Here is a 26,220-nt window from a genome sequence, read left to right as displayed (position 1 = left end):
TGTTCACTAACTTATTCAACGGCATACGAGCCGCTGCCGAAAGCTCTTTCGGACTCACCAACTCAGACGTACGCGCCTTTTCCTTGCTCGACGGCTCGACTGCCTCACACACTCCAACCACTACACTCCCCTCTCATGCTGAACTGCCTGCGCCCCCAGCTAACGCCATGTCGCCACAGACAGACGATGTCGTCCCCCAGTCGCCCTCGGGTCCCGGCTTGCCTCCCAATCCTTTCCTCGAGGAGTCAACACCCCCCAGGAAGACCTCGCGCGTCCTCATAGACCTCTCTTCGCCCCCGAAATCTTCAAGCCGAACTCCACGCAAAGAGGCGCGTTCGGAAATGGCCCGCCCACGGCAGCACGTCACACAAAGGAGCGAGGATGAGAAGCGATTAGTTGGGGATTATTCGTAAATCGCCTTTGTACACCAAAACGGAAGAAAGAGACTAATGTTTGCGAAGTAGACCTGCAGATGCTATTAGTATGCCCGACCCATCCACTTGGATGCCGATACCGAAGAAGCGCACCATGCCTGCAAAAGTATGCATACTACCACCTGTCTGTGCCTATAGTATTATACTGACCTCCAAAAGCCAGGGTCGAGTAATGTCTTCAAGCCCTTAGACACGATGCAAGGAGGATCCAAGAAGCCTACTACGTACGGGAAGCGCGATCGTACACAGCCGCCACTGATAGGCCAGGCGCATGGGCCGGGCCAGGCTGCCTACCTTCAGCGAACAGACAGAGCACCTGCAACAACGCCTCGTCGTCCTTCTTCCTCAGAGAGCCAGGATCGATGGTCGAGTGGAGCTACACCTGGAAAACGAAGGAGGACTGCCAACGTTATTTCACTTGTCGATGACGACGATGAAGTGGTGGAAGTATCTCAAAACCACCAAAATACACCTGTTGGCACGTCACGCGAAAGGCCGCGTTCTGCCTGGTCTCTGCATTCACAGATAAGCAACGGGAGCGAGAGCACAGTAGGCGACTACAAGCCGCCTCAGGCTACAAGCGAATTTAGAGAAGTAGACAATCTTCTCAGACCGTCCCAGAAGAAGCCGAGGAACTCGAGTTTCAACACAGCCAAAGGTGGCGCGCGACGCTCTCCTCTTACCGGTGGTTCTCTATCGACCAGCCCTGGCGTACATACTCCTCGGCAGGCGATATTGCAGACGTTTCGACAGGGTGAATCCAAGCGAAGTCCTAGGAAGTACGACGGAGCCGAAAGAAAAGTCGACATAGTCACGTCTCGCTACTTTCCCGAAGCCCGCATCAATGAGTCAACATCTGATCACGCAGACCAGAACCAACGTGTAACAGTTGAAGACGAGGACCTTCGCACCCAACACAAACCTGTGCCAAAGCAAGCGGGACCTATGACTGACAACTACAGCGCGGACGAGCTTGCCATCACGCCTCCGCACCCGGGAACCAGACTTGTTTCGAAGCAAAAGCAAAAGCAGACTGCAAATAGTGGAGTCAAGCGAAACGCTCGCGGAAGGGTTGTAGAAGGACTCTGGCCACTTTCGTTTGCACGGTCGTATGGGTTTCAGAGCCACGGATCAACAACCATGGACGGCCATGCCATCTTGCTCTTAAGATGGAGGAAAGATGAGGGGTTACGTGTCCAGACTTGGGAGTCAGTGGATGGCGTCTACGATAGCAAACTTGTCATAGAGCCTAAAGACGTCAACCAAGTATACGCGGACGGTACAAGCCGCATGCGGTTGACGGGCCCTCGCGGACACGACGGGAACAAACTCATCTTGGACCTGGAGTTTGCTGATACTGCCGATTTCCTCATCTTCCGTGATGAACACGCAGTGTCGATGACGTCAGGCGGAAAGTGTATCAATAAGTCGGATGATTACATGACCCATCTTTTCAAAACACCTCTCCCATCGAGAAACGAGAAGGTTGGTACGTCTGCACTGGTAGGCGATTCAACAGCGAGTTTTGAACAGCCTCACCGCGAAAAAGCTAATGGAGTGTCGAAGAGACCTCTGTTGGATCAGCTCAAGCCCGCTGTCCGTCAGCATGTTATTGATGCTGAATCTGGCACTACCACGACAAGCAGAGCATCCACCCGTCCGTCACGTTCAACAAGATCGGCCCCGATTAATTACGTCGAAGACACGCCTACACAGTCGGATGTACCCAAATTCTCAGTCGAAACTGGACTTGGACAACCCTGGGCTAAGTAAGTTTCCACGCACTTACTCATGATTCTGCTAACCATCCCAAGGTCTCTTGAATTTGGCGAAGGTCGTCAACGGGCGATAGTGCACTTTGATGATCTGCCCCGCCTGGACGAGGAAGAATTCTTGAACGACAGCCTGATCGATTTCTACATGATGTGAGTGCGTGTTCACCTTGCCATTAGCGCTGCTAACCTTCTCCAGCTACCTCTTCAAGCAGCTCAAAGTGCCTGCTGATAAAGTCTACTTCTTCAACACCTACTTCTTCACGAAGCTTACCGAGAACTCGGGTCGGAAATCCATGGACTACAAGGCTGTGCAACGCTGGACGTCTAAGATTGATATCTTCACCTACGACTACATTGTTGTTCCCATCAACGAACAGTATGTCAAATTACCACCGCTTTGATAGCCTATGCTAACAGTCTATAGAGCCCATTGGTACCTGGCGATTATCTGCAATATGTCGAAGGTTCAACGCAAACCCATAGTTCAAGACTTCGATGAGCCTCAGGTAATCCCACACGATCAAGCAAGTGATTCAGCCGTGACAGCCACGAACCCCGAGACGCATGCGACTATGGTACACAAATCAACATCCCCAGAGCCAAATGTCATCAATGAAGAAGCAACAGCGGCCCAAACGAACGATGAAGAGCCTATGCTTTTTGATGAAGCGGCACTATCTCTTGTCGACCGCGACGATACTGGGACCGAAACTCCGCATAAATCAGAGACGACCCAAGCAGATTCAACATCCCAGAATCCAGATACAGAAGCTTTAGCTGAAATCAGAGACACACACGCAGGAATATTGTCCCAATCTCAGTTCACCGCGTCTTCTGCAAAAAAGAAGGCAAAACGCAAGCCCATAGCCAAAAGAGATCCTGATCAACCTGTCATCATAGTACTCGATTCTCTTGGTGGTAATGCCCGTACTGGAGCGGTTCGCGCTCTCAAAGACTGGATAGCAGCGGAGGGGGCAAGCCGGCGTGCTATGGAGGCTGTCATCAAAGAGAACGGCTATTATCCCAAGAGTACACAGGTTCCAATGCAGAACAACTTCACCGATTGCGGTGTTTACCTACTTGGCTACATCGAGAAGTTCTTCCAGAATCCCGATGACTTCAAGAACAAGCTGCTCACTGGATCAATGTCGGCTCAAGAAGACTGGCCGGAGCTGAACCCATCGGAAATGAGGCACAAAATGCGTCAAATCATATTTGATTGCTACAAGAAGCAGGAAGACGATAGGAGAGCACAGAAGAAGGCGAAGAAAGGATCTGCGAGCTCAAAGACATCACCAGCTCCGACAACGTACAAAGCCTCGGATCTGGGCAGACACAACTCTGATGAGTTATCCAGTGAAGGACCGAAGCTCGCACTCTCGCCCAAGAACGCAGGCGCGCAGCCCACATCGCCACGAACCCATTCACCTTCTCATCCTCCACTCAGACTCGCATCGCCGTTCAGTTTCGATGCGAAGCATACTTCTGCTGTTGAGGAAGCACCTCAAATAGCTGTCAGCAAGGTGTCTGACTCACCACCTGTGCTCACATTTCCTGCAAAGCAGGCCGTTGGTAGTCCACGGTCAGAAACGACACCAAGGCGCCATAGTCCCGAAGTGCGCATTTCCAGCAGAACACCCCAATCACATGATTCTTTGCGCAACGGACACATCACTTCGAACAGAACACCACGTCAATCCAAAGAAAACGATCAAACATCTCAAATACCCGGTACATCAAGCCCCAAGAAGCGCCGAAGACACGGTGACGATAGTGATGACATGAAATCGCCATCAGCGAAGCGCCAGCTCATCAAGTCGCCCCAACGACATCAAGATGGCGATATGGAAAGTAAGCAAAGAGCTTCGCGCAGCCGAGAAGGCAGTGTCCCCGACGCACCTATTGAGATCAAAGACTCACAGGAAGTCAAAGTCATCAACGTCAACCATCGCCAGCAGGTGCAGGCAGCTCCCACTGCTCAGCGGAAACCCGCATCACGTTATGCACATTCCAGCGAAGGGCTCCGTCCTTCACCTACGTTTGAAGAGAATCCGCGTTTGTCGTACAGCACAAAGACGTCTAAACATGGTCAACGCGAAGGTACTCCCGTTGATAGTGCGCTCCAGACAAAGCTGGACGAAGACGACTATGCTAGGGACAAGGCCCGGCGTTCAGAAGCACCTGCTCCCAGCAACATAGATGGAGCGCTGGAGCGTAGAGAGGAGGCATGTGATCCAATGGAAGGGATCTCACAGTCCACTCACGATCTGCAACTTGATGGAGTCAACGACGGATCCGTGGTTCAAGAAACACCAGAGCCCGAGGAGAGGAGCACAACCGTCCAAACTGGATGGTCGAGGGACAACCCTACCCTTCTTTAATTGCTCGAGATGAAGCTTCTTTTTTGTTGTTCTGCGAGCGCCAGCTCGACCTTTTACTCAACACATCTATACCTATCTTGGTTTCACGGAGGCGTTATCTATCAGGACTAGTGACGCGGTCTGCAAAGCTCAGCTGTGATCTCGGAGAACAGCATGTCGCAGACTACATGCACATCTGGCAGTGTGCCAGAGATGATAGTACAACCATATGAACAAGCAATATTTATACTGCACTTTCGAGAATCTTATCCTCTTTCGTACCTCCTTCGTTCAGCTGCCGTGATATAGTTCCGTTCGCGCCGCGTCCGCCTGTAGGGTCATCGAGCGCTGCAACTGCATCATCGACTTCTACATCTTGTTAGCCTTGAAACCACGCCCCCCTCGTTCGGGAGGTCTACCGTTGATCGACGGCCTACCCTGGAATCCTTCATCGGTCTCAGCTGCTTCTCTACCCACCCACCGCTTCATCTTATCCCTAACGAACTCTGCAAAGTCCCATTCCTCGGCCTCAAGTCTATGCGCGCCCGCTGTCCAGATGTATGTTTCCGCTTCGACCTCTTCGCCTTCTACATTGTCTTCTTCCTTTTGTGACAGGTCGCCCATGCCCTCTTCCGTACTGGCGTTGTCATTTTTCGGTTGCAGGACCTTGACTTTTACTTTCCGACGCTGGTATTCTGAGCCTTCGAAGATATCCAGTCGCCAGATGTCGCCGTCTGTGAGGCCCTCTACAAGTGTTCCGCGAACAGACGAGGAGGTATCGACGGGGAGGATGGCTGGGTAGTCTGCTTGCTTTACTTTGTGTCGTCGGTGCGCGTGGAGGATCGCCGGGCGTATGTGCAGGAGGGAGGCATGTGCTGGTGTAGGAGGGGTTTGCGAGCCCCATATCACGCGGTGGAGGACGGGCGGTGCCATCAGGGTGCCGTAGAAAAAGGCGGTATGTGACATGTTGGTGGTTTGACGGCGAGGGGATTTATGTGCGTGTTGAGGCTTAGGCGATTGGTGTTGGTAGAGGTGGAAGGCATCCATATATCGTCACTCTTGAAATCAAATGGAAGCATGGATCTGCGAGTGTATTTGGGTAACAGCCATGACGGCAGGCGCTAAGCTGCTTATCAGCCCTACAGCGGCCACTAATGCAAGCCAGATCTGATCTGCGGGAGATTGCGCCTCCTCCCTTTTCGCCGCGGGTGCTGTTTCGTTCGAGCCTCACACCGCGATCAATCGCGCCAAAACGGTTCCGTGGTTGCGTGTGCGTTCCTTCCACAGTCGTCGGATATTCCAGCGTTGCACAAGGAGCCTCAGGAAAGCCTTCCGACATTCCGAGACGAACCGCCAGGCCAAGCACACGACCACCAACATGTTCTTCATCAGCGCCATTGTGAAGAACATCGCACCCGTCTTGTACGACTCCACACCTCCCTAGCCTCTCCGTCTCTAACAAACAGCGCCCAGTATCGCGACGAGTCCGATTACCAGCTATGGCGACCAGATCTACAGCATGCACCGAGCCCGCAGCTCCGCCGGCTTCTCCCTCGATATTCCGCTCATCATGCTCGTCGCCAGCATCCTGAAGGTCTACTACTGGTTCGGCGCCCACTTCAGCACCTCGCTGCTCGTCCAAGCCCTGCTCATGATCTGCGTCCACCTGCTCCTCCTCCACGTCGCGCTCACGAACCGACCGCCGCCCTCGCACCTCCCTTTCCAACACAAGGATGTTTCGAACCGACCGTACGATTTCTGGCAGTGGAGGGCGCCAAGGCCGTATTGGACCTTCATCACATACTTTACTGGGGTGCTGTTGGTGCTGCATCTGCTCATGTCATCCACGAGCGTATTTGTGCCGTACACCGATCTGCTGGGCATGGTTGCGTTGACAATCGAGGCTACGCTTCCCATTCCCCAGCTCCTGGCTAACTACCAGAGACGCGGGTGCAAAGGATTCAGGCCTAGTGTCATCGTAAACTGGGTCATCGGTGATACGTTCAAGATGTGGTTCTTCTTTGCCAGTAGCAGTGGTGAGGTACCTTGGGCTTTCAAGGCTTGTGGTATCTTCCAGGCATGCTGCGACTTGGGACTTGCAGCGCAGTACTTAATTTGGGGTGACGGGCCGCCTGGCGTGGAAGGTCTGGGTCGGGAGAAGGAGATCAGAAGCCCGATACCGCCTGAGGAGGGATGGAATGCGGAGAAGCTGGGACAAACGAGCATGGCGGGTGGCATCGAGATGAGCGACGGGCAGGCGTGGGAGAGACCGAGGGCTGCGTAGAGTCAAGCCGGATGAGAGAAGTGCAACGAAGACGAAGGAAGCTGTCATGAAAGAGATGTTAATGTACACAGACATAAAGTATGTCGAAATAATATGATTATCAGATACATCCACGAAGATACCAATGCGTGAGCTCAGGGGGGCAGGAGCACTCGAATACGATGACAATCGACCCATGACCTCTTCGCCTGACTTGGCGGAGTTGGCTGGCATTGGATTCCATGGCAATAGTACATATATCACGACTTCCCAGCCCACCTACGTCGATCGGGACGAAGCGCTAAGATACCCAGCTCAACTCTTTATTGTCACCATGGACTCCAACGCCACATCCACTTCTAAAGTACCTCACGAAGCCATCCGGATCGCCATCCGCGAAAATTTCCTGTCCATTTTCGAGCCTTCCCGAGCTTTAGGCGATACTTTGAATTCAATACGGACGAAGATCAACACGCTCAACGAAATAGCCAACAGTACCATTGGCGATATCAGAGGCCAGGAGATGACAGATGCAATAGATGGGCTCCTTGATGAAAGTGCTGAGGTGGAAAAACTGTTTAAGGTTTGGCACGAGAAGCTTAATGTTGCTTGCGTGATGATCAAGTTGGTGTACTCGCAGCAGGAAGCCGCTTCAGGGAAGTAGCAGGCAATGAAGAGATGCAGAAGTTTGCTGGATCGATTTTCATGGGTAGGCGCGTGTAAGCAGCTGAACTCCGTTGTTGCGAGCAATGCGCTGTAGTTCCGTGATTGCTGCGATACCATCAAGCTTGATCGCTAAATCCAAACTTCCTAAGCGCGTCACCTAGCCCGGGTAAGTACTCCAGAAATCATAGATATGGCATTGCTGAGCCAACGTATAGCAAGCATTGCGGTCGAGCAAGCCCAAACATCGGCTATGCAGCATCCCGATACCATCGATGTGGCCCCACCTCTCTCATGATAGCGACAGGGAACGAGTATATCAGATACATCCTGTCGCACGGGATACCGATTTCGAGCTTGATCATCCATTCTTTCCCTTACGGTTCAACCCGATCCTATACACTGTTCTAACGCAAAGATTCCGAGCACCCATCATCACAAAATGTTTGGTTCACCACACTCTACGTCGCGTCACCTCCGACGCCGCCAGCAGAACTACTCCTGGGACCACGGCTACCTCTACCAATCCGAACTCACACCCGTCCCCTCCTACGAAGACCTGTCTATACCCACTGCCATCCACACCCCAATCGACCTCCCCTCTCGCGTCAGCGCTCTGAACCGCCGCGCAGCTATCGTCTCCGCCAACCTTACTCATCTCACCGCCGTCGTCAAGCCGCTTGAAACGATCAAGCCCGATGACCTGAGCGAAGCCCACCTCAGCGACATGTGGGAGGAGGGTGTGTGCTTGGGAAAGGCAATGGAGGAGTTCAAGGAGCAAATGGAGGAAGTGAGTTTGATACTGGAGGAGCTGCTCATCGGTCGCAAGAAGGGAATGAAGATCTTGGGTGGAGTTGGCTTAGGCTTGGGCTTGGAGAGTAGTAGGAGTCTGTCTAGGGGCTTCAGTAGGAGGAGGGGCCTGGGATTCTGAGTATGGGCAATGGAGAAGTGGGATGATGCAACAGGTTTGAGTACCAGTGGCATGGCGTATCGGAGTGAAATTGTCGGAGCTTGCTATTGTTTGTGAGTCACACTGTCGTTTACGAAGGCTTCATGTATATTGAATCAATGTGTTGTTATATCAGTCTATTCTAAGCATTGCATATCTACGCCGAGATCGGCTGCGCTGGTACACTTTCCAGAGTAGGCACAACGGGCTTCATCAAGCCTTGATCATCAAAGTACAGTCTATCGATGGTGACTTCCCTGTTCGTTCCGTTGCCGTTCGGGATGGCAAATCGGTGGTAGCAGATGTACCAATCGTCGGTGTTCGGGACGTTGATGATAGAACTGTGCCCAGTAGCGAGGATGCCCTTTGAGGCATCTTTTTGCAGTATAAGACCGTGGTATGTCCAGGGGCCATGAACGCTTGTAGACGTCGCGTATCCTACACGGTAGTTCTCTGAGCCAGTGTCATCGATAGAGTATGTGAGGTGGAAGAGGCCCTTGCGGTAGTTCATGAAGATGCCCTCGCGGAAGTCAGGAAGACCGCCAATGGAACGCGTTGTGTCGGCCTTCAGCGAGAGCATGTCGTCGCTGAGCTCAGCATAAAGCGCGGGTGTGATGTCTGGGCCTCCGTTGCCCCAGAAGATGTAGTATTTTCCAGTAGTCGGGTCTTCAAATACGTCTGGATCAATGGCTTGGCCAGTGGTAACATTGCCTTCGTTAAGGATCATAGCTTCCGCCTGTGCTGTAAAGGGTCCTTCGGGCGCGTCTGCAACAGCCACGCCGATGGTCTTGCGGTCGTACTTCGGATTGTTTCCGCTGAAGTAGAAGTAATACTTGCTGTCCTTTTCGATGATGGTCGGGGCCCAAGCATTTCCGGTCGCCCAAGGCACGTTACCGCTGGTACCATTGAGGGTCAAGAAGGGTTCGGCTGATCGGGTCCATGAAACTAGGTCAGGCGACTTCCAGACGTAGAAGACATTACCGCCCCAGCCAGGGAAGCCATCCGTTGTCGCGTAGATGTAGTAGTTATCACCGAAAACCGCGATGTTGGGATCCGCGTATAAACCGGGAAGGACAGGGCTGCCTGCTGTCTTAGCAAGAACAGAACGTTTTGACTCCGCAGTCAAACCAGCAAGTTCTTTTGCCGTTACTGGAACCACAGTGCCGTGACGTGGGCTAGTCGGCAATTTGTATGAACTGGAAACCTTCCAGTCAGGGTTGGAAATGTCTGCCGTCTCTAGTGGAATGTATCCACGTCCACCGTACTCATCCACAAAGAGGTAGTGCTTCTCGCCATTGACATCGCCTGGATTGGATTTGAACACTGTCGGTCCCTCGACACTGCTAGTGCCGGCGTTGCGACCAATGCATGTGGCAACTTGGGTCCAGGACTGTACAGGAGCAAGGAGCGAGTCAGAACGCTCTTGGATAATGTCGGAGCAGTTTGTGCCTGTGCCTCCTTCGTCTTTTGTGAACCGGTAGAATGTATTCGCCTCTTGTATGACCGTAGTATCGATCCGTGACATGCCTGCGTCCTGCCAGATCTCGGGTTCGCTGAACGTGACGAAGTCCCGAGTAGTCACGTAGAGCATGCGGTGGTACGTCGCCCCTGTGCGGTCCGTATCGCTCTCAGCGTAGAGAGAGGACGCCCAAAAGACTACGTACGAACCAAGATCCGTATCGTAATACGCCTCTGGCGCCCATGTGTTTCCAGCAGTGGAAGGGGAGACCTTGACGTGCCGTTGCTGAGACCATGTCTTGAGGTCGCTTGACTCCCAGATCTCTAGATACAAGCTACCTTTGCGAACTGCATCTCCCCAGGAAGTACCGGATCCAATCGACAAGTCGGTAGCTAGCAGGAAGAATCTATCGCCCTCTGGAGAACGTATGACGAAGGGGTCACGTAACCCCTTCGTGCCTTCAGTAGAGGCAAGGATAGGCTCGCCGTTGTTGAGTTCTTTCCAAGCTAAAGCGTTGTTGCCTTCGCTGGCTGCAAGATAGATCTTCTCGCCAGCCAACGAGTTGCCCGTAAAATACGCAAAGACATAACCTTCAAAAGCATCAAGTTTGACCGCCTGACGTACGTTGGCACTGAAGGTGCGATTCGAGGTCGTGCCGTCGCTGTCGATAATCGCTGTAAGATCAACTACAGTGTCGGCACTTTGTCGCTGAACCACGCCGTCTGCTGATATCACGGAAGGTTTGTTGCTCATCCATGTGACGTTCTGGTTCTCTGAGACGCTTGGTAGATGAAGATTCCCACGAACATCGTCAATGTTCGTGATCGCGAGGCTTTCTAGTGCTGATTGGGCCTGCGCTTTGGAGGTGGATTGGGCAGAGACTGTCGACCACAGACTCCACGCATAGAGTGGTAGGCGGTACGACCGCATGATGAAACAAGAGGAAGTAACGAAAGAGATACAGATGACCTACGGATTCTATGGGAATACATACCTTGAACATATACTGCGACTGTAAGCCGGGAGCTATACTTAACTCATACTTTGGAGCCATAACCAGCAATCGGAAGCGATACTTTATCAACTCATCTCCTAGACTCTTGGTATCCTAGTCTTGAGTACGAGAAACTCCACGAATACGCGTTGACGGACAGAACCTTCTTTCAGCGACTTCCAGGGACCCTAGTCGTGTCAAATTGCTAAACCTTGACGATCCCCGGACTATCCTCCACATCTGCTTGAGTCGTGGAGCGTGGGAAGTGTGGACTACCAGGCACATGAGAAAGTAGAAGACGATGACGCCCCTCCCGAGGTCCTATGCGGAAATAGTTTGCGGGGTATGACGCTAATGACGCACGAGCCACTGGCATCGGTCTGCTTTGATGGCAACTCGGGGTGAAGACTACCGGACTCATAAACGACTGCAAAACCACTGTTCCTCATCTGTGTAGGGAGCTTGCTCGCTGAATTTTAGAGTCTCCGTACGCGTGCTGGTACTGCTGTCTCGATGTCCATTGCTGAAAGCGCCATGAATGGAGTTTGTTTTTGGCGCCACTCCCGCAGCGGACTTTTGAACGGATACGACATTAGGAGCGGAGGTATACGGGCTAGTTCGTATGGCGGTCGCACTGTTTTCTGTCGCTCGTAGATCGGATAAAGAGTAGGTCGAACCGGCACAGGTAAACAACCCCATTAGCCGTGAGCAGGAAGCATGACGACAGGAGTGCAAGACGCGCTGTCGACACAGCAGGAAGATATTGTACGAAGGCAAATTTTTTTGGCAGGAGATGAGCCATCCGTCAGTCCTGGAGCGCGATGTTCGTCGCCCTTAACATCAACACGTGGGATGCGGAAGGAGGCACGCTTGTGGTGTTCGCCGACCGCCATGCCGCCCACCAAGTCCCCAAGAACCTTGGCAAAAGAGCGTCGCACATTCGAAGAGACATACCAAGGCTGGGCCTGCGCATATCAGTACATGGAGGTGCAGAACGTGATTGCGGAAATTGCTGTAAGTGGTTGAGGTTCAAAATGACATCCTTGACATCAAATTTCACAACATGAGCGGTGGTATCTATCGCAATAGTTGCAAAGTGCGCATGAGAGGTATCGCAGTGTTGTAAAATGGGTTGAGACTTGACAGGACCTCATCGAAGAGCGCTCAAAACATCTGGAAACTCTACTAGATGTGAGAGAATTTGGTCAATAGTCAGGTATCGTCCAGTTGAGAACTGTTGACTGAAGTCATCGGAGTCCAAGATTTGGCGAACAGGCATGTGCAGACACTCAGGGCCTAATGTGAGTACCCACAGGGTCGTGGGATGTATGAGCCGTTAACCTAGCAGTATATAAACTGCATCAGCTTCGACTGCTGTACTGTAGGTCAAGTGTTGAACTCATCCTCACCATCTTTTTCCATCGCCCTGTTGCAGTGCCCATCATCTGCCTGTTGCCCACCATGCGCACCTCCACAATCTTGACTGCCCTCTCTTTAGGACAAGTCACACTCGCAGCAATCGAACCGAAGAACTTCATATTCATCGTTCCCGATGGCATGGGTCCTGTCTCCCAGACACTGCTTCGCACATACCTGTCCATGGTCAACGGAAACTCGACCACTCGTGCTCCCCGAATCAATGCTCTGCCTATCGATGTTACTGTCATCGGCAACACCCGAACCCACTCTGCCAACAATCTTGTGACAGATTCTGGCGCCGCTGGTACTGCTCTTGCCACGGGGCACAAGACCGACAATGGAGCTATTGGTGTAATGCCCGATGGCACACCGGTTGGGTCTGTGATGGAAGCTGCGAAGCTAGCAGGCTATCTCACTGGCCTAGTAGTGACTTCACCCATCAGTCACGCAACTCCTGCGGGTAGGAAATCCTCTCTTGGTGCCTCAAATATTCGCTGACGATACTTAGCTTACTTCTCTCATGCTTTGAGCCGAGACGCTCTTGATAAGCTCGCAGAGCAACAAATTGGCTACAGCCATCCCCTAGGTATCAGCGTTGACCTGATGCTTGGTGGCGGTCGCTGCTACTTCCAGCCTCAGAATGAGTCTGACTCATGCCGCACTGATGACATTGACCTGTTCGCATATGCCGAGTCAAAAGGCTACTATACCGCCCGCGATCGTGCGAGTTTTGACGCCCTTGAGCTTGGTCTAGGTGACATCAAGCTTCCTTACGTTGGCCTGTTCAAGGATGGAGATCTCAGCTATGAGGTCGACCGCCAACAACAAGCTACGGAAGTCCGCGAGCCGTCGCTGTCTGAGATGACTCAAGCTGCTCTCAATTCGCTTTCGCGGGCCAGTGCATCCAACGAGAAGGGCTACATTATGATGATCGAAGCTTCGCGAATTGATCACTCGTCGCACGCGCACGACTCAGTCGCCCATCTTCACGAAGTCTTCGAATTCAACAATGTCGTAAACTTGGTCATGAAGTGGATCGATTCGCATCCTGACACCGCCTTCCTCGCTGTGGCAGACCACGAAACCGGCGGCATAACCATACCTTCTCAGTACGACCCATCGTTGCTCCAACCCAGTACGCATTCTGTTGAATACTTGAGTGAGCTCTGGAGCGACTACAACGGTACCGACCGCGCCGCATATCTGTCGAGCGAGATCATTCCTGCCTATGGTCTGACGAACGTCTCCGATGCCGAGGTTGAGACGCTCCTCTCCGCTGGCGATGAATTTGGACAGGAGCTCGCCGACCTTCTGAATGCGCGCGCTGGACTCGAATGGTCGACTGGCGGTCACACTGGTGTCGACACCACCCTGTACGGCTATGCTGCTGGTGAAATGGGTGACAGGCTTGTTCTGGATATGGCGGGTGGTTGGGATAACACCGATTTGCCCAAATACGTGGCTGCCGCGTTGGGTGTAGACATGGACAAGGTCACGGAGCTGTTAAGTGCTAATGGAACGGAATGGGTACCGAGGGATGATGAAGAGTCGGAGCGTAAGCGCTGAAGAAAGCTTCCGACAGATAGCGCAATCGAACTCAAACTTTGTTGAGTTCACAAAGATGCTTTGCAGATGCCTGTGATGTTCTCTAATAATAGGAATCACAGACGGTAAAGTTGAGCTGACCCTCGCTAGTAGTCGGAGAGTAGCTCGGCTGTCCTCGGGCATAGGTCGGCTGTCCTCGAAATCAAGCGAGGACAGGGCAGCATCCCGGGAACTGTGTGGTTTTACGCTTAGTACCTTCTTGATCGGGCAGCTTTGCTGGAGGCGTCGATTGCGGCAAGAAATGGTGCAGCTCAGCTGTCCTCGAACCCCAGCCACCCGTTACCCCTTAAGCATTGACCCTTTCGCTTAAGCTCACGAAGATAGGGCGGCGGTATTATGTAAGCGCAGCGCGCAGATGCCCGTGATGCGAGCATGTCAAGTGCACCACGCAATCTCACCATTTGGAATCCAGGGTGGCTGCGGTTTCCCATCGACACGAAGAGATTGGATGTCAGTGCGAAGATAAACACGAAATTTGATCAGCCAGACCGTCATCGGGGGTGCATGAGGCGGTTGTTGGGGGTCTTTTCGGGATAGAGACTGTGAGACGAGTTTACTTCCGAGCTACCCAACAAGAGCGTGGAAAGCCAAATTCGAGATTTGGACGGGGCTACTGGGTGATCCCGAGACGCGAAACGTGATTACCCGATAGACCGTCTGGCATCTTACCACGTCATCCGCGAACAAGCAAAGGCGATACCTATCACAAGAATGCGCCATCCCGCAGCACCTACGATCATCGCTGTGCTTCTCGGTTTTCTCTTCTTTATGATATTGTGGAGCCGAGTACGAGGCGACGGGCACCACGAGGGTAATCCCCATCCGGACGATATACCGCGAAAAAGGGAAAAGCAGAGAGAGCCTTCGTCGAGCAGTGACGAGATCGAAACATCCGAAGCTCAAAACGATCACTGAATGCATCCAATCACCCTCCTCTCTGAAGGCATATGGTGTTTCAGACTCGTTGGGTTCTCCGCTGCGTGCAGTCTCGATAACCACGAACGAGAGCATTGAGTGGAGGAGAGAAAGAAGAGCGCCCATGGACGACGTCAACATATTGTGTATGAGAAGTACAGATGGTGTACATGCACAAGTCCATATGGGTGCTTGGGAGAAGATGCAGCGCTGCAGTCAACTATCTCTATACATACGGGGTTAAGATAAAGCACACAGGAACTAGGGCTTGGAAGCACTTGAGAATGCCTCAAGTCGATCTGCTAGTTGCTCCCACATGGGCTCCCCAACCCTCGCTGTGCTTCGCAGACCCGCTGCCACGAAAGGAAGAAGCCTTTCGAACTCCTGATCTACATGCTCATGGCTCTTACCCTCAGCCTGCGAAAGCAACACACCAAGATCCAGTAGTTCGATGGTCGCTTTATGAATTGGCTTCACTTCTTTCGACAAGAGCGCTCGCTGGTGCAATCTTTCCATACACTTGATGTGGATCTGGGACATCTCGTCGATATCATCGGCCTTTTCCATTGCCGAATTCATGTCTCGTATGGTCAGGAAGACGGCAGTCTCGGTGACATAAGAACGGAGGACATCGGCGAACCAATTCAAGCGTTGCAGGAGTCTGTAGAACATCGGCTGACGATTCTTTCTGGATGCGCGAATGCGCGCGCGTTGCAGTTGGTATTTGACTCGGTATATCTGCATCAGGAATGTACATATCTCTTGGTAGATGGGTATAGACGAGCGTTGGATGATGTTCTGAATCGACCAGGGCACCTAAAAAGATCGTTAGCTGGGATACAAAAGAGCGCTCTTACAATACATACTGCATAATCCACGGAAACGGCAGCTAGACCCTTGACCGAGCTTCCCTGCGCCTTCGTTTTCATAGAACGAACGACAAGTTTCTCTGTGTCTGGGCCAGACAGAATCGTGCCGAAAACGCCGCGTGCAAGCTCCGTGAGGACGTATCGATCGTTCCAACCTCGTCTGCCGGCATCCATGCGCTCAAATATTGCAGTAGCAAAGTCCTCGAACACGGCACCGTTCCTGCCTAAGTAAAGTGTTTCGAATGTATGTAGCACACGCATCAGGCCATCAGTCTCGAAGATGTGTTGACAAAGAACGTTTGAGGCGACTGAGTACTTGCTACGTATCCATGTCTCGAAGGCCGTCTGGAACAGTTCTGGGAAAGGGGAGAGGGGTACGTCATTCGACGTATCGCAGACTGTTTCATGGTCGAGGCGCGGCTCTGCCAGTGAAGAATGTAAACCTGTATCGTAAATGCCCAGTTCTTTCAAGAAAATAACGCTTTTGCCTGTGTTGAATATCTTCTTGACCGCTGGCTGTAGAAACGCAGGCAACTGCATGTGTTCCTCAGAATTACGGCGGAGCACGAAGCGGTCATGCCAAAGGGAAGCGGCTTCACTCAGTGCATCGCTCGAGATGACAAAGAAGTTCTCCTCGTCGGGACCAAGCTCGCCGGTTTCCATCCACCGTCGTATTGGCTTTAAATATGTCTGTAAACACTCAAAGAACATCTTCGACGTGTATGTAAAGATTTCGTCTTCCAGTGTCATCTGCGCTAGCGTGGTCTGCTCGTACAATGCTTCCAGGTGGTAAAAGGGATTTATAGGTATCGACGGATCTTGAGTTGCCGTTGATCGACTCAGATCATCGATAATCGGCGCCAGACGTAAGATAGGGTGACATAGTGCCCGCACATCGCCGTGGAATGGCAACAAACTGACAGGAAGTGGCGTATCAGGAATGAGATATCTCTGCTGCATCGCGGATAAAGAGTGGTCGAAGTCAAGTAGTCGCTTTCGTACAACAGCCTCGAAGGTCTGGACAAGAGGTGACGATGATGTCTTCTTGGCTCGTTGTTGCAGCGTCCAGCGTCTTATCGCCTCTATACGTGTTCCAGTGTCGGCGAATTGAGTAAGAAGATGTATCATAGCGGTTGATTGATTGTTGTCAACAGTGTATGTCTTATTGGGGGAAATGCTGTCCTTTTCGATCCGGAACAAGCTCGTCTTCAGCCCGCCAAGCATGAATAGCGTTTCTCGCACAGCCTGCAGCTCTGTTATGTTCACGCCGGTGCTACTACCATCCGCGCCCGAGGTCCAAAATTGCGCGTCTTCCAGCTTGGTAACAAGATTCTCCTCCGTCGATGAGACACAGGCTTCGGGATCAAAAGTATCATCTGCGTCGAAATTGGTCGGTGGTGTGCTTGGAGCCTTCCTGCGCTTTTTGGGCGTTTTCTCGTCGCCCGAAGAGTCCACGGCATAGTCGATGTCCTTCCAGATATCCTCATCGCTGTAGGGGTCGTCTTCGAGGATCTCCGCCCAAGTCAGTGGTGGCGGAGGGCTAGGGGGTCTCAGCAGCTCTAGGGCTTCGACCTGTGTATTCTCAAGAGGCCGATCGGCGAGCTGGAGTAACAGAGATAGGAACTCTGGCTTGAACTTGTTCGTGTACGCCTCCAACTTTTGAAGCCGTGTTTGGAGCGCATCAGCAAGGTCATCGCGGTTCTTGATACGGAATTTCTCATCTAGTCCGGCAAAGCTTGCCGTAACGTCGAATTGATTCGTTCTTGCATACTGATGCCCTCGAAGATTGCGCGATGCAATCTCCCTGGCGTGCTTGTAGGCCTGTTTGTTTGCTGCGGGATCGTGTCTCAGTATGGACTGCATCAGCTCGTCCGTAAGTCCAGAGATTTTCGCGTTTTGGGCCATGATAACGCGTCCTTCATCTGCCGTCGCGCGATGACGCCAGAGGAAATAAGATCCCGGTAGTAGTGATATCGTTGTGGTGACTTGCGGCGGTTGATTCGGCTCCACTTGACAGAGACATCATGCCTGATGTGGGCTAGCGTGATCACGCACCGCGTCACCGCCGGCTGTGAAACTCGAGGTTGAGCGCTCCTGCGACTTTTCTGAGGCGGGACTGTGTCCCAACCCTCGGCCACCGCAACTGCAACTGCTCTTTATCATGGCGCTTCCCAAGGGCATGCGCTACTTGGCTGGCGCCACTTTCTGCATCTTCGTCTATCTGTTTGTGCAAATCCTCAAGGCCCCTGGTTCCGAGAAACCCGTCGAGATTCCGAGCAAAGTTCCGACGAACAAATTCGGCGACTGGGACCATGACCCCCAATTGGATCGTAAGGCAATCTGGGATGCGCTCTGAACTCAGTATAAGTGCTAATCATGTGATCAGCCTCCGGCGAACCTCCCGAGCCGCTGCGACGAGTCGACGGTGACAACTACGCCCCGAACAATCCCACGAGCGCGCGCATCAACGCCACGATTCTCAGCCTAGTCCGCAATGAAGAGCTCCACGACATGCTGCAAAGTATGCGCGACCTTGAGCGTACGTGGAACCACAAGTTCAACTACCCCTGGACCTTCTTCAACGATAAGCCCTTTACCGAAGAGTTCAAAAAGGCCACGCGAGCAGCTACCAACGCCGAAGTACGATACGAACTGGTTCCTGCCGAACACTGGGACATTCCGTCGTGGATAAATATGGACTTGTACGAGGAGTCTGTGTCCCTGCTTACGTCGCTGGATGTACAGTACATGGGCAAGAAGTCTTATCACCAGATGTGTCGGTGGAACAGCGGCATGTTCAGCGAGCACCCTGCGCTCAAGGACATCCAATACTACTGGCGGGTGGAACCGAACGTCCACTTCTTCTGCGATGTGGATTACGATGTCTTTGCTTGGATGCAAGACCACAACAAAACGTACGGCTTCAACGTCAACATCTACGATAACGCCGACAGCGTCGCGACGTTGTGGCCAGAAACGAAGAAGTTCATCCAAGACAATCCGGGATATGTACATCCAAACAATGCGCGCGAGTGGCTGGAAGACGACCAGCGCCGGCCTGAGAACAACAAGAAAGCCCACGGCTACTCAACATGCCACTTCTGGTCCAATTTCGAGATCGGCGACCTGAGCTTTTGGAGGAGCAAAAAGTACCGCGACTATTTCGACCATCTCGATCGCGCTGGAGGCTTCTTCTACGAACGTTGGGGCGACGCTCCAGTACACAGCGTCGCACTGGGACTCTTCGAAGACAAGAGTAAGATACACTGGTTCCGAGACATCGGATACCAACACATACCCTTTTTCAACTGCCCGAACAGTCCAAAGTGTTCCGGTTGCGTCACTGGTCAGTTTACAGACGGCGAGAAGTGGCTGAATCGGGAGGATTGTCGGCCGTTATGGTTCAAATACGTTGGCATGGACTGAGCTCTAGTCTGCGTAACGCTGCCGCGTATTGCCTAAGGCTATGTGCAGCTTACAATGGTCTCGGAAGTGAGTGATATGATTGTACTCGCTCACCTTATGAGGGTTTTAGCTGTTGTGGAGTTATTTGGCGCCTGAGTATGTACGATTTCCATCTCGGCATGACGCATTTACGTGAAGAAATAGTAAATATACCAATAGACGCAACGAATGATTACAGTATTTTTTCGAACCCCAGTATCGGTTTGAACATCGCGGAGATCATACGACAGGTTGACTACGACTAATGGATCTTCACCCTGAACCCACCGGATGATATACATCTTCCCGACAAACACCCTGTCCCGACACGCTCGTACACTCTGTCACCGTTACGGTCTCTCTGTGCGGTCGCAGCAACGATTAGGACGTAGTGTTGTTGAATCGCCGGCGAAATGCTGCCTTTCGCCTTTCCGAGGACTACACAATACCTCTGTGGTGCCGTGGACCCGTTTGGCGTGTCAAATATTAGGTCACCTTCTCCTTGCAGCCCTGCCTTGAAGGAATCGTATTCTCGCGCTGTAGCGTCGAGGGCTATATTTGCTGTGTGAAAATCCGTGCTTGAGACATTGGTTGGACCCTTGGATGACCAAGGCGATTGTAACTCCTCCCACTCAAAGTTGTCGAAGTCAGGCTGCAGGTAGTCGATCCCGCCAGTGTATGCCATCCATGACCACGATGGAACCGTGGCGACGACACTCTCTGTTGGAAAGTGAATACGAGACAAACTGTCAGTATCGGCGCCCCGGCACCACAGCAGGCTTCGTCGGAGGAGACCCAGTTTAGATCCTTCGTCAAAAATTCCGAACCCACCACTCACTCGCATCGTGCGAAGAAGACGTTGCTGAAGACCGTCGATTGCAGTAGGTCGGTCATATGTTTTTGATAGACCTAGGCGCGAAAATTTACGGTACAGCCCTTGAAAGCGCAAGATCTTCTCGCCAGGGGAAGCATTGGAAACCATATGTGGGAAATCTGGGTCGCCAAGGAAGGCAGCGAGTGGGCTGGAGAATGTCAGTCGATCTGAATATCTTGACAGCGGTGGGTATAAATTACTTATCCAACTTTGTTGACGTCTCGCAGCGCACGCCGTTACCGCACTCGAAGTAAGTTTGATGCTCCGTGAAGAAAAGCGTTCGACGGGCGAGAGCGTGCTCCTGTAAGACCCAACCACGACTGTGCAACTCACCACCAAGCACATGGTCCTTGAAGTTATCGATGTTCTGGCAGATGTAGAAAGGGTGTTGACCATTGCCTTGACCACTCAGACCAACATACTCTCGTCGAGTGCGAGGCTTCAAGAAGCCGTCATAGTGGTCAGTAGCGCAACTAGCCGCGATAACACAGTAGGCGCCGCTATAAACTGCTTCCATACGCTTGGCCTCGGTCATGAAGTCGCCTTGTGGACCCTGTATCACGCAAAGTGAGTCTATCCAAAGATAACGACGTCCAAGTGCGCGGGTTACGATTACCGCATCCTTAAATGTGGCTGGGAGGACGCCGATTTTGATACCGTTTAGGTGGTCTTGAAGGGTTTCGGGTGTGGTAGAAAGATGTCGAGATCCCCATTTATGCGATAGAGCAATCCACTCGCCCACATCCGATGGTTCGGTCTCCCACAGTCGAATTGTGTCATCCTCATCTGTGCCAACATCGATTAACCGCGTCGGTAGCCGGATCTTTGTGCTATTTGCTGTATGCTGAGCTGGGGAACATCCGTGATGGCCGTTGCAATCGTGGAGCCAGTGCTGGAGCACCTCAAGGTGAGTGGTGCTACCTGCTTCTGGGAGCTGAACAAATCCAACCTGGCCATCGCTGGTAACCCTAGAGAGCTCCTCCGGATAATGGACGATGGACAGTACAGGAAGGCCATTGCTTTTCATCCGGAGAAACGAACCAGTCCGCTCAAGCTTGATGCTCGCAAACTTCACGCCACCGTCTCGGATAGCAGTCTGCCAGAGCAGGACGCACAAGTCACAGTGCTTTCTCTCGGCGCTCATTCGAAGGGTGTGCACGTCGTACGACTTAGAAAATCCTGGTGTGAACAACTCCTCTTGGAGGCAGATGCAATCTGAGCAGAGTCGAGATTGAGAGATATTGTCGGACGACCCCAGGGATTTGCTTTCCCTGAGTGAGACGAACAAACTTGATGCAAGATCATTGCCAGATTGGTACTTCCAGTCATCTTCATCGAGTTCTGGAGGCGCGTAGTCTATCTACATCATGAGTTAGTCGTTAGTGATACCGACGATCGGTGATGTCAACTTACCCTCTTCTGGGAGGGTGCAATCAACCCGCCAACGGTAGGTCGATTGGTTTCCCAGCTTGGTTTTTGGAAGACCTCACCAGAGTAGACTTCTGTGGTGGGAGAGGGTGGTAGTATATGATCTGCCGTCGAGCGGAGTTCTGCAGGCTGTACCCAACATGTAAGCCAATAGCCTTCATCTTCATCCGGATCTTCTGCGACAATGTATTCCATTCGCGAGCAGAATTCGGCTGCGAGGCATCGTGAGTGACCTTGCGCTTCGGGTTCAGGCTGTATGGGGATTCTTTCAGGCTCCGCTTCAGCAGGAGTGATGCTGAAAGAAGGGATTCCTACAGCTGTTGCTACATCTGGGATATCCTCAAGGTCAAAGGGTGTGTTGTTCGCGGGAGTAACACTTGCTTCAAGCCTTGCCTCCGAGACGACCGAGTCGGTACGAGGTCGTTCTGGGAGTTCTGAAAGATTCGAACCGAGCCTTCGTGGAAGCTTAACAACCAGTAGTGATGTTCTCACAAGTTCCAGAAGATCCCCTATTGCTGTACTTCCGGCCTGACATCTGGGGTCTCCCGCCAATGTATTCATCCAAAGCATGACAGTTCCATGCACATGAGCTACTTTCTTTCCGTTCTCGATTGTTATTTCGTAAAAGCTCCCTTCCCCAAGATCATGACGAAATTGAGTAAGTCCCTCATACCCTTTCAACAGCCATATGGTGAATTCGAGAGTGATGCATCCCATCGCCCAGACATCGTATAGTCGAGAGCGGCGCTTTGTTGACTGACCCAGGTACTTAGCTCTGACGCCCGTTTCGACCTCAGGGGCCTCATAGACACGAGTGCCATATTTTGCTGTGGTTTTGCTGGGACGCATGTCTGTCACCTGTCCGTGCTCTTTCGCTTCACCCCAGTCGCCAATTTTGAGAGTACCAATCGTGCGACCGTTACTAAAACACAAAATGTTTTCCGGCTTGATGTCTCCATGGCGGTATGATGCGCCGGTCTTGTCGAGGTCGTGCGCAGCCGCGAGTGCTCTGGCAAGTCCCAGTATCTGCAACATAGCATCTTTGACTAATGCTGCCGTCAATATTGGGGAATGCTCCCTCTTCCACATACTGCGGAGGTTTCCGCCATCAGCCCATTCAAATATCAGGTAGTGATCTGGATCGCCGTGCTCTCTACGGCGTCGAAAAGCTGTAACGAAACGAACGATGTGATCTTGGTTCAACTCATTCATGGTTCGGAGGGCTTTGACCTCTCTTTCCCAATGTTCTGCAACTTCCTGCGCGTTATCGGAAGGCTGAATCTCCTTGACTGCGAACGAACTATGATCCAGGAACGGCTGCTTCGATTCAGCGATCGCTGCCACAAATGTTCAAAAAGCTACCCGCATACTGACCGGATCCAGATGCTTCCTATGTATCACATACTGTGACACCACGCCGAAAGATCCTCTACCAGAATCTGACCTTTTGGAAATGAAAGGTAAGATGTGGGCGTCATCGAGATTGCGGTTGTATTGAGTTGTCGAGAAGACAGGAGCGAGGAACATCCATTGCATTTCGCAAAATTCCGAAAGCCACTGCCTCTTCCATCCAGGCCGAAAGGTGATCGGCAGATCGCCATCGTCCATATTATTCTTCTTCCACCATTTCATGATTGCGACTATCTTGTTTGGCTGTACGTGGATTACGATAGCAAATATCTTTTTCGCGCGCATACGTGTGAATCCCACCAGTTCGTCTTCTTCAACTGTTGCTGCTTGTATATCCAAGGCGGCCTTGATTTGGTCTTCCGTAATCAGCTCGTGAATGATGCCTTCGGGGACGAACTTGATAGGTGTTTTCTCGAACGCGCTTTTGATTGCGTGAGATGACAGCAAATTTTTGAGCTTTTCTTGGAAGCTTGGTTCGTCATCACTATCTGTGTCGTCTGCGCAGTCCTTGGGTCTTGAATGTTCTTGACATGCCGCATTCTCGTTGCAGTCTGCCATGATTCGCGTCGATCGCGGAAAGCAAACCCTTTCTCCAGATGTTTGGCTCTATGGTCAGAGTTTTGATGAAATTTCGAAGCTCCTCGGGACCTACTGTCAATATGCACGTAAGGTATGATGGCACGCTCAAACGAGGCTTTATGAAAGCGCAGACATGCGTTGGGGCGACTGAGCCAATACCGGCTGACCAAGATCTTATCAGGCTTAGGCATGGGGTACAGCAGCTGTACATAAGTTCGCCACACCATCGCAACAGGCAGCGAGGCGTTTTTCTCAGCTGCTCAAAGGTCAAGGGGCCATCGACAAACCAGCGCGCAGAACAGACGGTCAAAGCGTAGCGCAAGGCGGCCGGGATGTGTGTGGGTATCATCGTGCCGTACCTTTCCAAGGTTGTATCCAGACCACCAGCCGAGATGCATTGCCGTTCCTCTTACGGCACAGCCTGCTCTGGGATCGGGAAAGGCAGTGTGGGGGCCAGCCTTGTCGTCCGGGGTAATCTCGAGCTTCTCAGTGTTATCGCATTGAGTTCGGAAGCGGATGAGGTGTCGTAAAGATTTACAGTTGAGCATGTTGATAGATAAATGCATTGTGAAGCAAAACTTCGCTCAAAGACGCAGATTCATGTTTATCACGAGGCTGGGGGCGCGTCGCGTTCGCTGTCGCGTAATGACGTTTGCTTTTGCAAGATAGCCCCACTTCGCTAGGTGCGTACCTTCCCCTGATAGACGCGCCCATTTCTGCAACCTTTCAAGGTTCCATCACACGAGTTTACAGCAGCATATCGATCGATTCGGTAATGATCAGAATTGCGACGCACGATGCGGCCCCCTCGCTGCAGGCAGAACAGCCAAACGGACCATCTAGCGCTGTCTCCAAACCTTATACCCCTACCGGCACTCCTCTATATCGTCCTATGCGATGGAGTCAGACAACACAGCGAGTATCTTCAAGAGGTACCAGCATACCAGTGAAAGCTCCTCAGTGGCCTCGATGATATAAGTATTGTGCATCATCTGCAGTCCCAAGTTAGTGAGCCTCTACTTCCTATCTTCCCGGTCTTTCGCACATGAACCTTGAAGCCAGACGGGAACCTTTGTTTTAGCTTTTTCATCAACTTTTCCGGATCAATCTCAGCGGCGTCAACCGATTGAGTTACAGTTTTGATATCCAGATTCGGCGCGCTCGGGTCGGACGGTTTTCGTTGCTTGGACGATGGCTTCCGGAAGGGACTTTCGAACTTCTTGATCAGATCGACCATGATTATCCGCAATGTTGATACTGGAATCTTTGTGAGGATACTGGGGGGACAACGCCGTGTCTCTGTCGCTGTTATACTCGAAGTCCTTGACGCTCGGTGGGCTGAGTCTACCACAGCAGTCAAGGATCTTTCAGCCACAGCGTATGCTGGACAACCAATCATGCTCCTAGCCGACACACCAACTATGGGTATGTAATGAATGCATGTTGGGGGCGTCGAGGATGCTTTGCCTGCCTCATGCAGTGCCATTATCCATTTGCATCACGCGATACGAGATGACACAATTCATTTGCTAAGGCCGCCTCATACATCGTTCTTTTGAAAAGGAGCAGCGTCTCGACGACTTATACTTCTCGATGCTGGTCGATTCCTCCAGCACTTGGTCGATGGGATCAAACCACTTGGACCTCCTCTGGGCGATGTTTACATTGTTGGCCAAGCCGGGTGTTACTCGAGGCACGCCAGCTCTAAGCGATAGGGTTGCGATAGACGGCACGCGTTGAGAGCAATAGACTGTCACACCTGCCTACCTTGTCCAGTAGCCTACGCCTCTAGCAGGGATTCCACCATACTGCATGCTCGGACCCCACATTCAGTGGAAGTACGTACCGCCCAGCAGACCTTCAAGGTTTAGACATTGAGCACACTGGCTACATCGAGCCCACAAGACTGCAGGAAGCATGATGCCTCAGGCACACGTTCCAAGCCGACTGGTACTGCCATGAACCCAAACATACGATGGCCTTTGTCGCAAGCTCATCGGTAATCCCGCACCATCAGCCGGGCCTGAGCTCGCCTCACGATGACCGATCTGAGCCACGAAATGATCATGTAGAGGTGGACTCATCCACACGCAGCAGCGGGTGGGCTTTCACGTCGAGCAGTTTGAACAATCAGACCGGACGACGAGGTGCATATTGAACACAATGATTCATCGGCTTCTAGCTAACGACGCAATAAAGATCTACAGCGAAGACCGCGGCCACTTAGCGAGCCTCTGTTTGCGTGCGAGATAAACACACCATCCGAGGCGGGTCGTGCTACCCGGACAGATCTCAAAGCTATTAAGGAACTGGATAGTACGGCTTCGCCTCCAGTACCATTACAAACGGAGATCACGACCTTTAAGAAAAGGCTGACGGACATCATTGTGCCCAAGAGATCGGATGCCTTTGACATCCGAAAACATGCAGTCAACCCAGTTTTATTTGTGCGACGGTGGGCACAGACGCGTTTACCAAGTGATAGTTCTACATCACAGATTCCGAATAGACTTAGGGAAGCTAGACGTCGATCGTATCTTCGAAGGTATTTCCTACCAGAGGTTGAGATTGAGAAGATCGTTACGAGCGCGGTAGTGCAGCGAGAGCTCTCGAACTCGAACTATTCGAAATTCGGAAGAATAGGGAAACAGCGCTTGAGCATTGACGATGGCACACCGTACGTGAAGATCCTCACGGTCCTCTACCTTATGAAGCAGCCATCGAAGATCAGACTTTTTATCAAATCTGGTGTCTGCGACAAACACCTTCCGCTGGAGAGA

At 52.0% G+C, this 26,220-nt stretch overlaps 10 protein-coding genes across 10 annotated transcripts; 6 read left to right on the top strand and 4 right to left on the bottom strand.

Annotated features, from left to right (window-relative positions):
- Positions 1-167: 167 nt before the first annotated feature.
- On the top strand, positions 168-4,590 carry J4E78_000636 (uncharacterized protein; the record flags this gene model as incomplete). Its single annotated transcript, XM_049361298.1, has 6 exons — positions 168-409; positions 462-540; positions 594-2,203; positions 2,249-2,359; positions 2,406-2,585; positions 2,634-4,590. The coding sequence occupies 6 exons, from the start codon at positions 168-170 to the stop codon at positions 4,588-4,590; spliced, it is 4,179 nt and encodes a 1,392-aa protein (XP_049226581.1).
- A 223-nt stretch (positions 4,591-4,813) lies between these two features.
- Positions 4,814-5,535, bottom strand: J4E78_000635 (uncharacterized protein; the record flags this gene model as incomplete). The annotated part of the gene is made up of 2 exons (XM_049361297.1): positions 4,814-4,938; positions 4,989-5,535. The coding sequence occupies 2 exons, from the start codon at positions 5,533-5,535 to the stop codon at positions 4,814-4,816; spliced, it is 672 nt and encodes a 223-aa protein (XP_049226580.1).
- A 412-nt stretch (positions 5,536-5,947) lies between these two features.
- On the top strand, positions 5,948-6,853 carry J4E78_000634 (uncharacterized protein; the record flags this gene model as incomplete). Its single annotated transcript, XM_049361296.1, has 2 exons — positions 5,948-5,991; positions 6,043-6,853. The coding sequence occupies 2 exons, from the start codon at positions 5,948-5,950 to the stop codon at positions 6,851-6,853; spliced, it is 855 nt and encodes a 284-aa protein (XP_049226579.1).
- Positions 6,854-7,074: 221 nt separating this feature from the next.
- On the top strand, positions 7,075-7,496 carry J4E78_000633 (uncharacterized protein; the record flags this gene model as incomplete). The annotated part of the gene is made up of 2 exons (XM_049361295.1): positions 7,075-7,083; positions 7,107-7,496. The coding sequence occupies 2 exons, from the start codon at positions 7,075-7,077 to the stop codon at positions 7,494-7,496; spliced, it is 399 nt and encodes a 132-aa protein (XP_049226578.1).
- Positions 7,497-7,937: 441 nt separating this feature from the next.
- Positions 7,938-8,426, top strand: J4E78_000632 (uncharacterized protein; the record flags this gene model as incomplete). The annotated part of the gene is made up of 1 exon (XM_049361294.1): positions 7,938-8,426. The coding sequence occupies one exon, from the start codon at positions 7,938-7,940 to the stop codon at positions 8,424-8,426; it is 489 nt and encodes a 162-aa protein (XP_049226577.1).
- A 175-nt stretch (positions 8,427-8,601) lies between these two features.
- Positions 8,602-10,906, bottom strand: J4E78_000631 (uncharacterized protein; the record flags this gene model as incomplete). The annotated part of the gene is made up of 2 exons (XM_049361293.1): positions 8,602-10,755; positions 10,898-10,906. 2 exons carry the CDS (start codon positions 10,904-10,906, stop codon positions 8,602-8,604), a joined length of 2,163 nt encoding a protein of 720 aa, XP_049226576.1.
- A 1,452-nt stretch (positions 10,907-12,358) lies between these two features.
- On the top strand, positions 12,359-13,882 carry J4E78_000630 (uncharacterized protein; the record flags this gene model as incomplete). The annotated part of the gene is made up of 2 exons (XM_049361292.1): positions 12,359-12,776; positions 12,825-13,882. 2 exons carry the CDS (start codon positions 12,359-12,361, stop codon positions 13,880-13,882), a joined length of 1,476 nt encoding a protein of 491 aa, XP_049226575.1.
- A 1,215-nt stretch (positions 13,883-15,097) lies between these two features.
- Positions 15,098-17,610, bottom strand: J4E78_000629 (uncharacterized protein; the record flags this gene model as incomplete). The annotated part of the gene is made up of 2 exons (XM_049361291.1): positions 15,098-15,652; positions 15,703-17,610. 2 exons carry the CDS (start codon positions 17,608-17,610, stop codon positions 15,098-15,100), a joined length of 2,463 nt encoding a protein of 820 aa, XP_049226574.1.
- A 256-nt stretch (positions 17,611-17,866) lies between these two features.
- Positions 17,867-19,131, top strand: J4E78_000628 (uncharacterized protein; the record flags this gene model as incomplete). The annotated part of the gene is made up of 2 exons (XM_049361290.1): positions 17,867-18,035; positions 18,092-19,131. The coding sequence occupies 2 exons, from the start codon at positions 17,867-17,869 to the stop codon at positions 19,129-19,131; spliced, it is 1,209 nt and encodes a 402-aa protein (XP_049226573.1).
- A 1,088-nt stretch (positions 19,132-20,219) lies between these two features.
- Positions 20,220-23,419, bottom strand: J4E78_000627 (uncharacterized protein; the record flags this gene model as incomplete). The annotated part of the gene is made up of 3 exons (XM_049361289.1): positions 20,220-21,383; positions 21,437-22,788; positions 23,149-23,419. The coding sequence occupies 3 exons, from the start codon at positions 23,417-23,419 to the stop codon at positions 20,220-20,222; spliced, it is 2,787 nt and encodes a 928-aa protein (XP_049226572.1).
- Between the last annotated feature and the right edge of the window lie 2,801 nt (positions 23,420-26,220).

Source organism: Alternaria triticimaculans, assembly GCF_023758025.1.
Source record: "Alternaria triticimaculans strain BMP 0046 chromosome Unknown scaffold_1, whole genome shotgun sequence".
NCBI classification, from domain to species: domain Eukaryota; kingdom Fungi; phylum Ascomycota; class Dothideomycetes; order Pleosporales; family Pleosporaceae; genus Alternaria; species Alternaria triticimaculans.
Note: the sequence above shows the minus strand (reverse complement) of the source record. Positions and strands in the feature narration are given on the sequence as shown.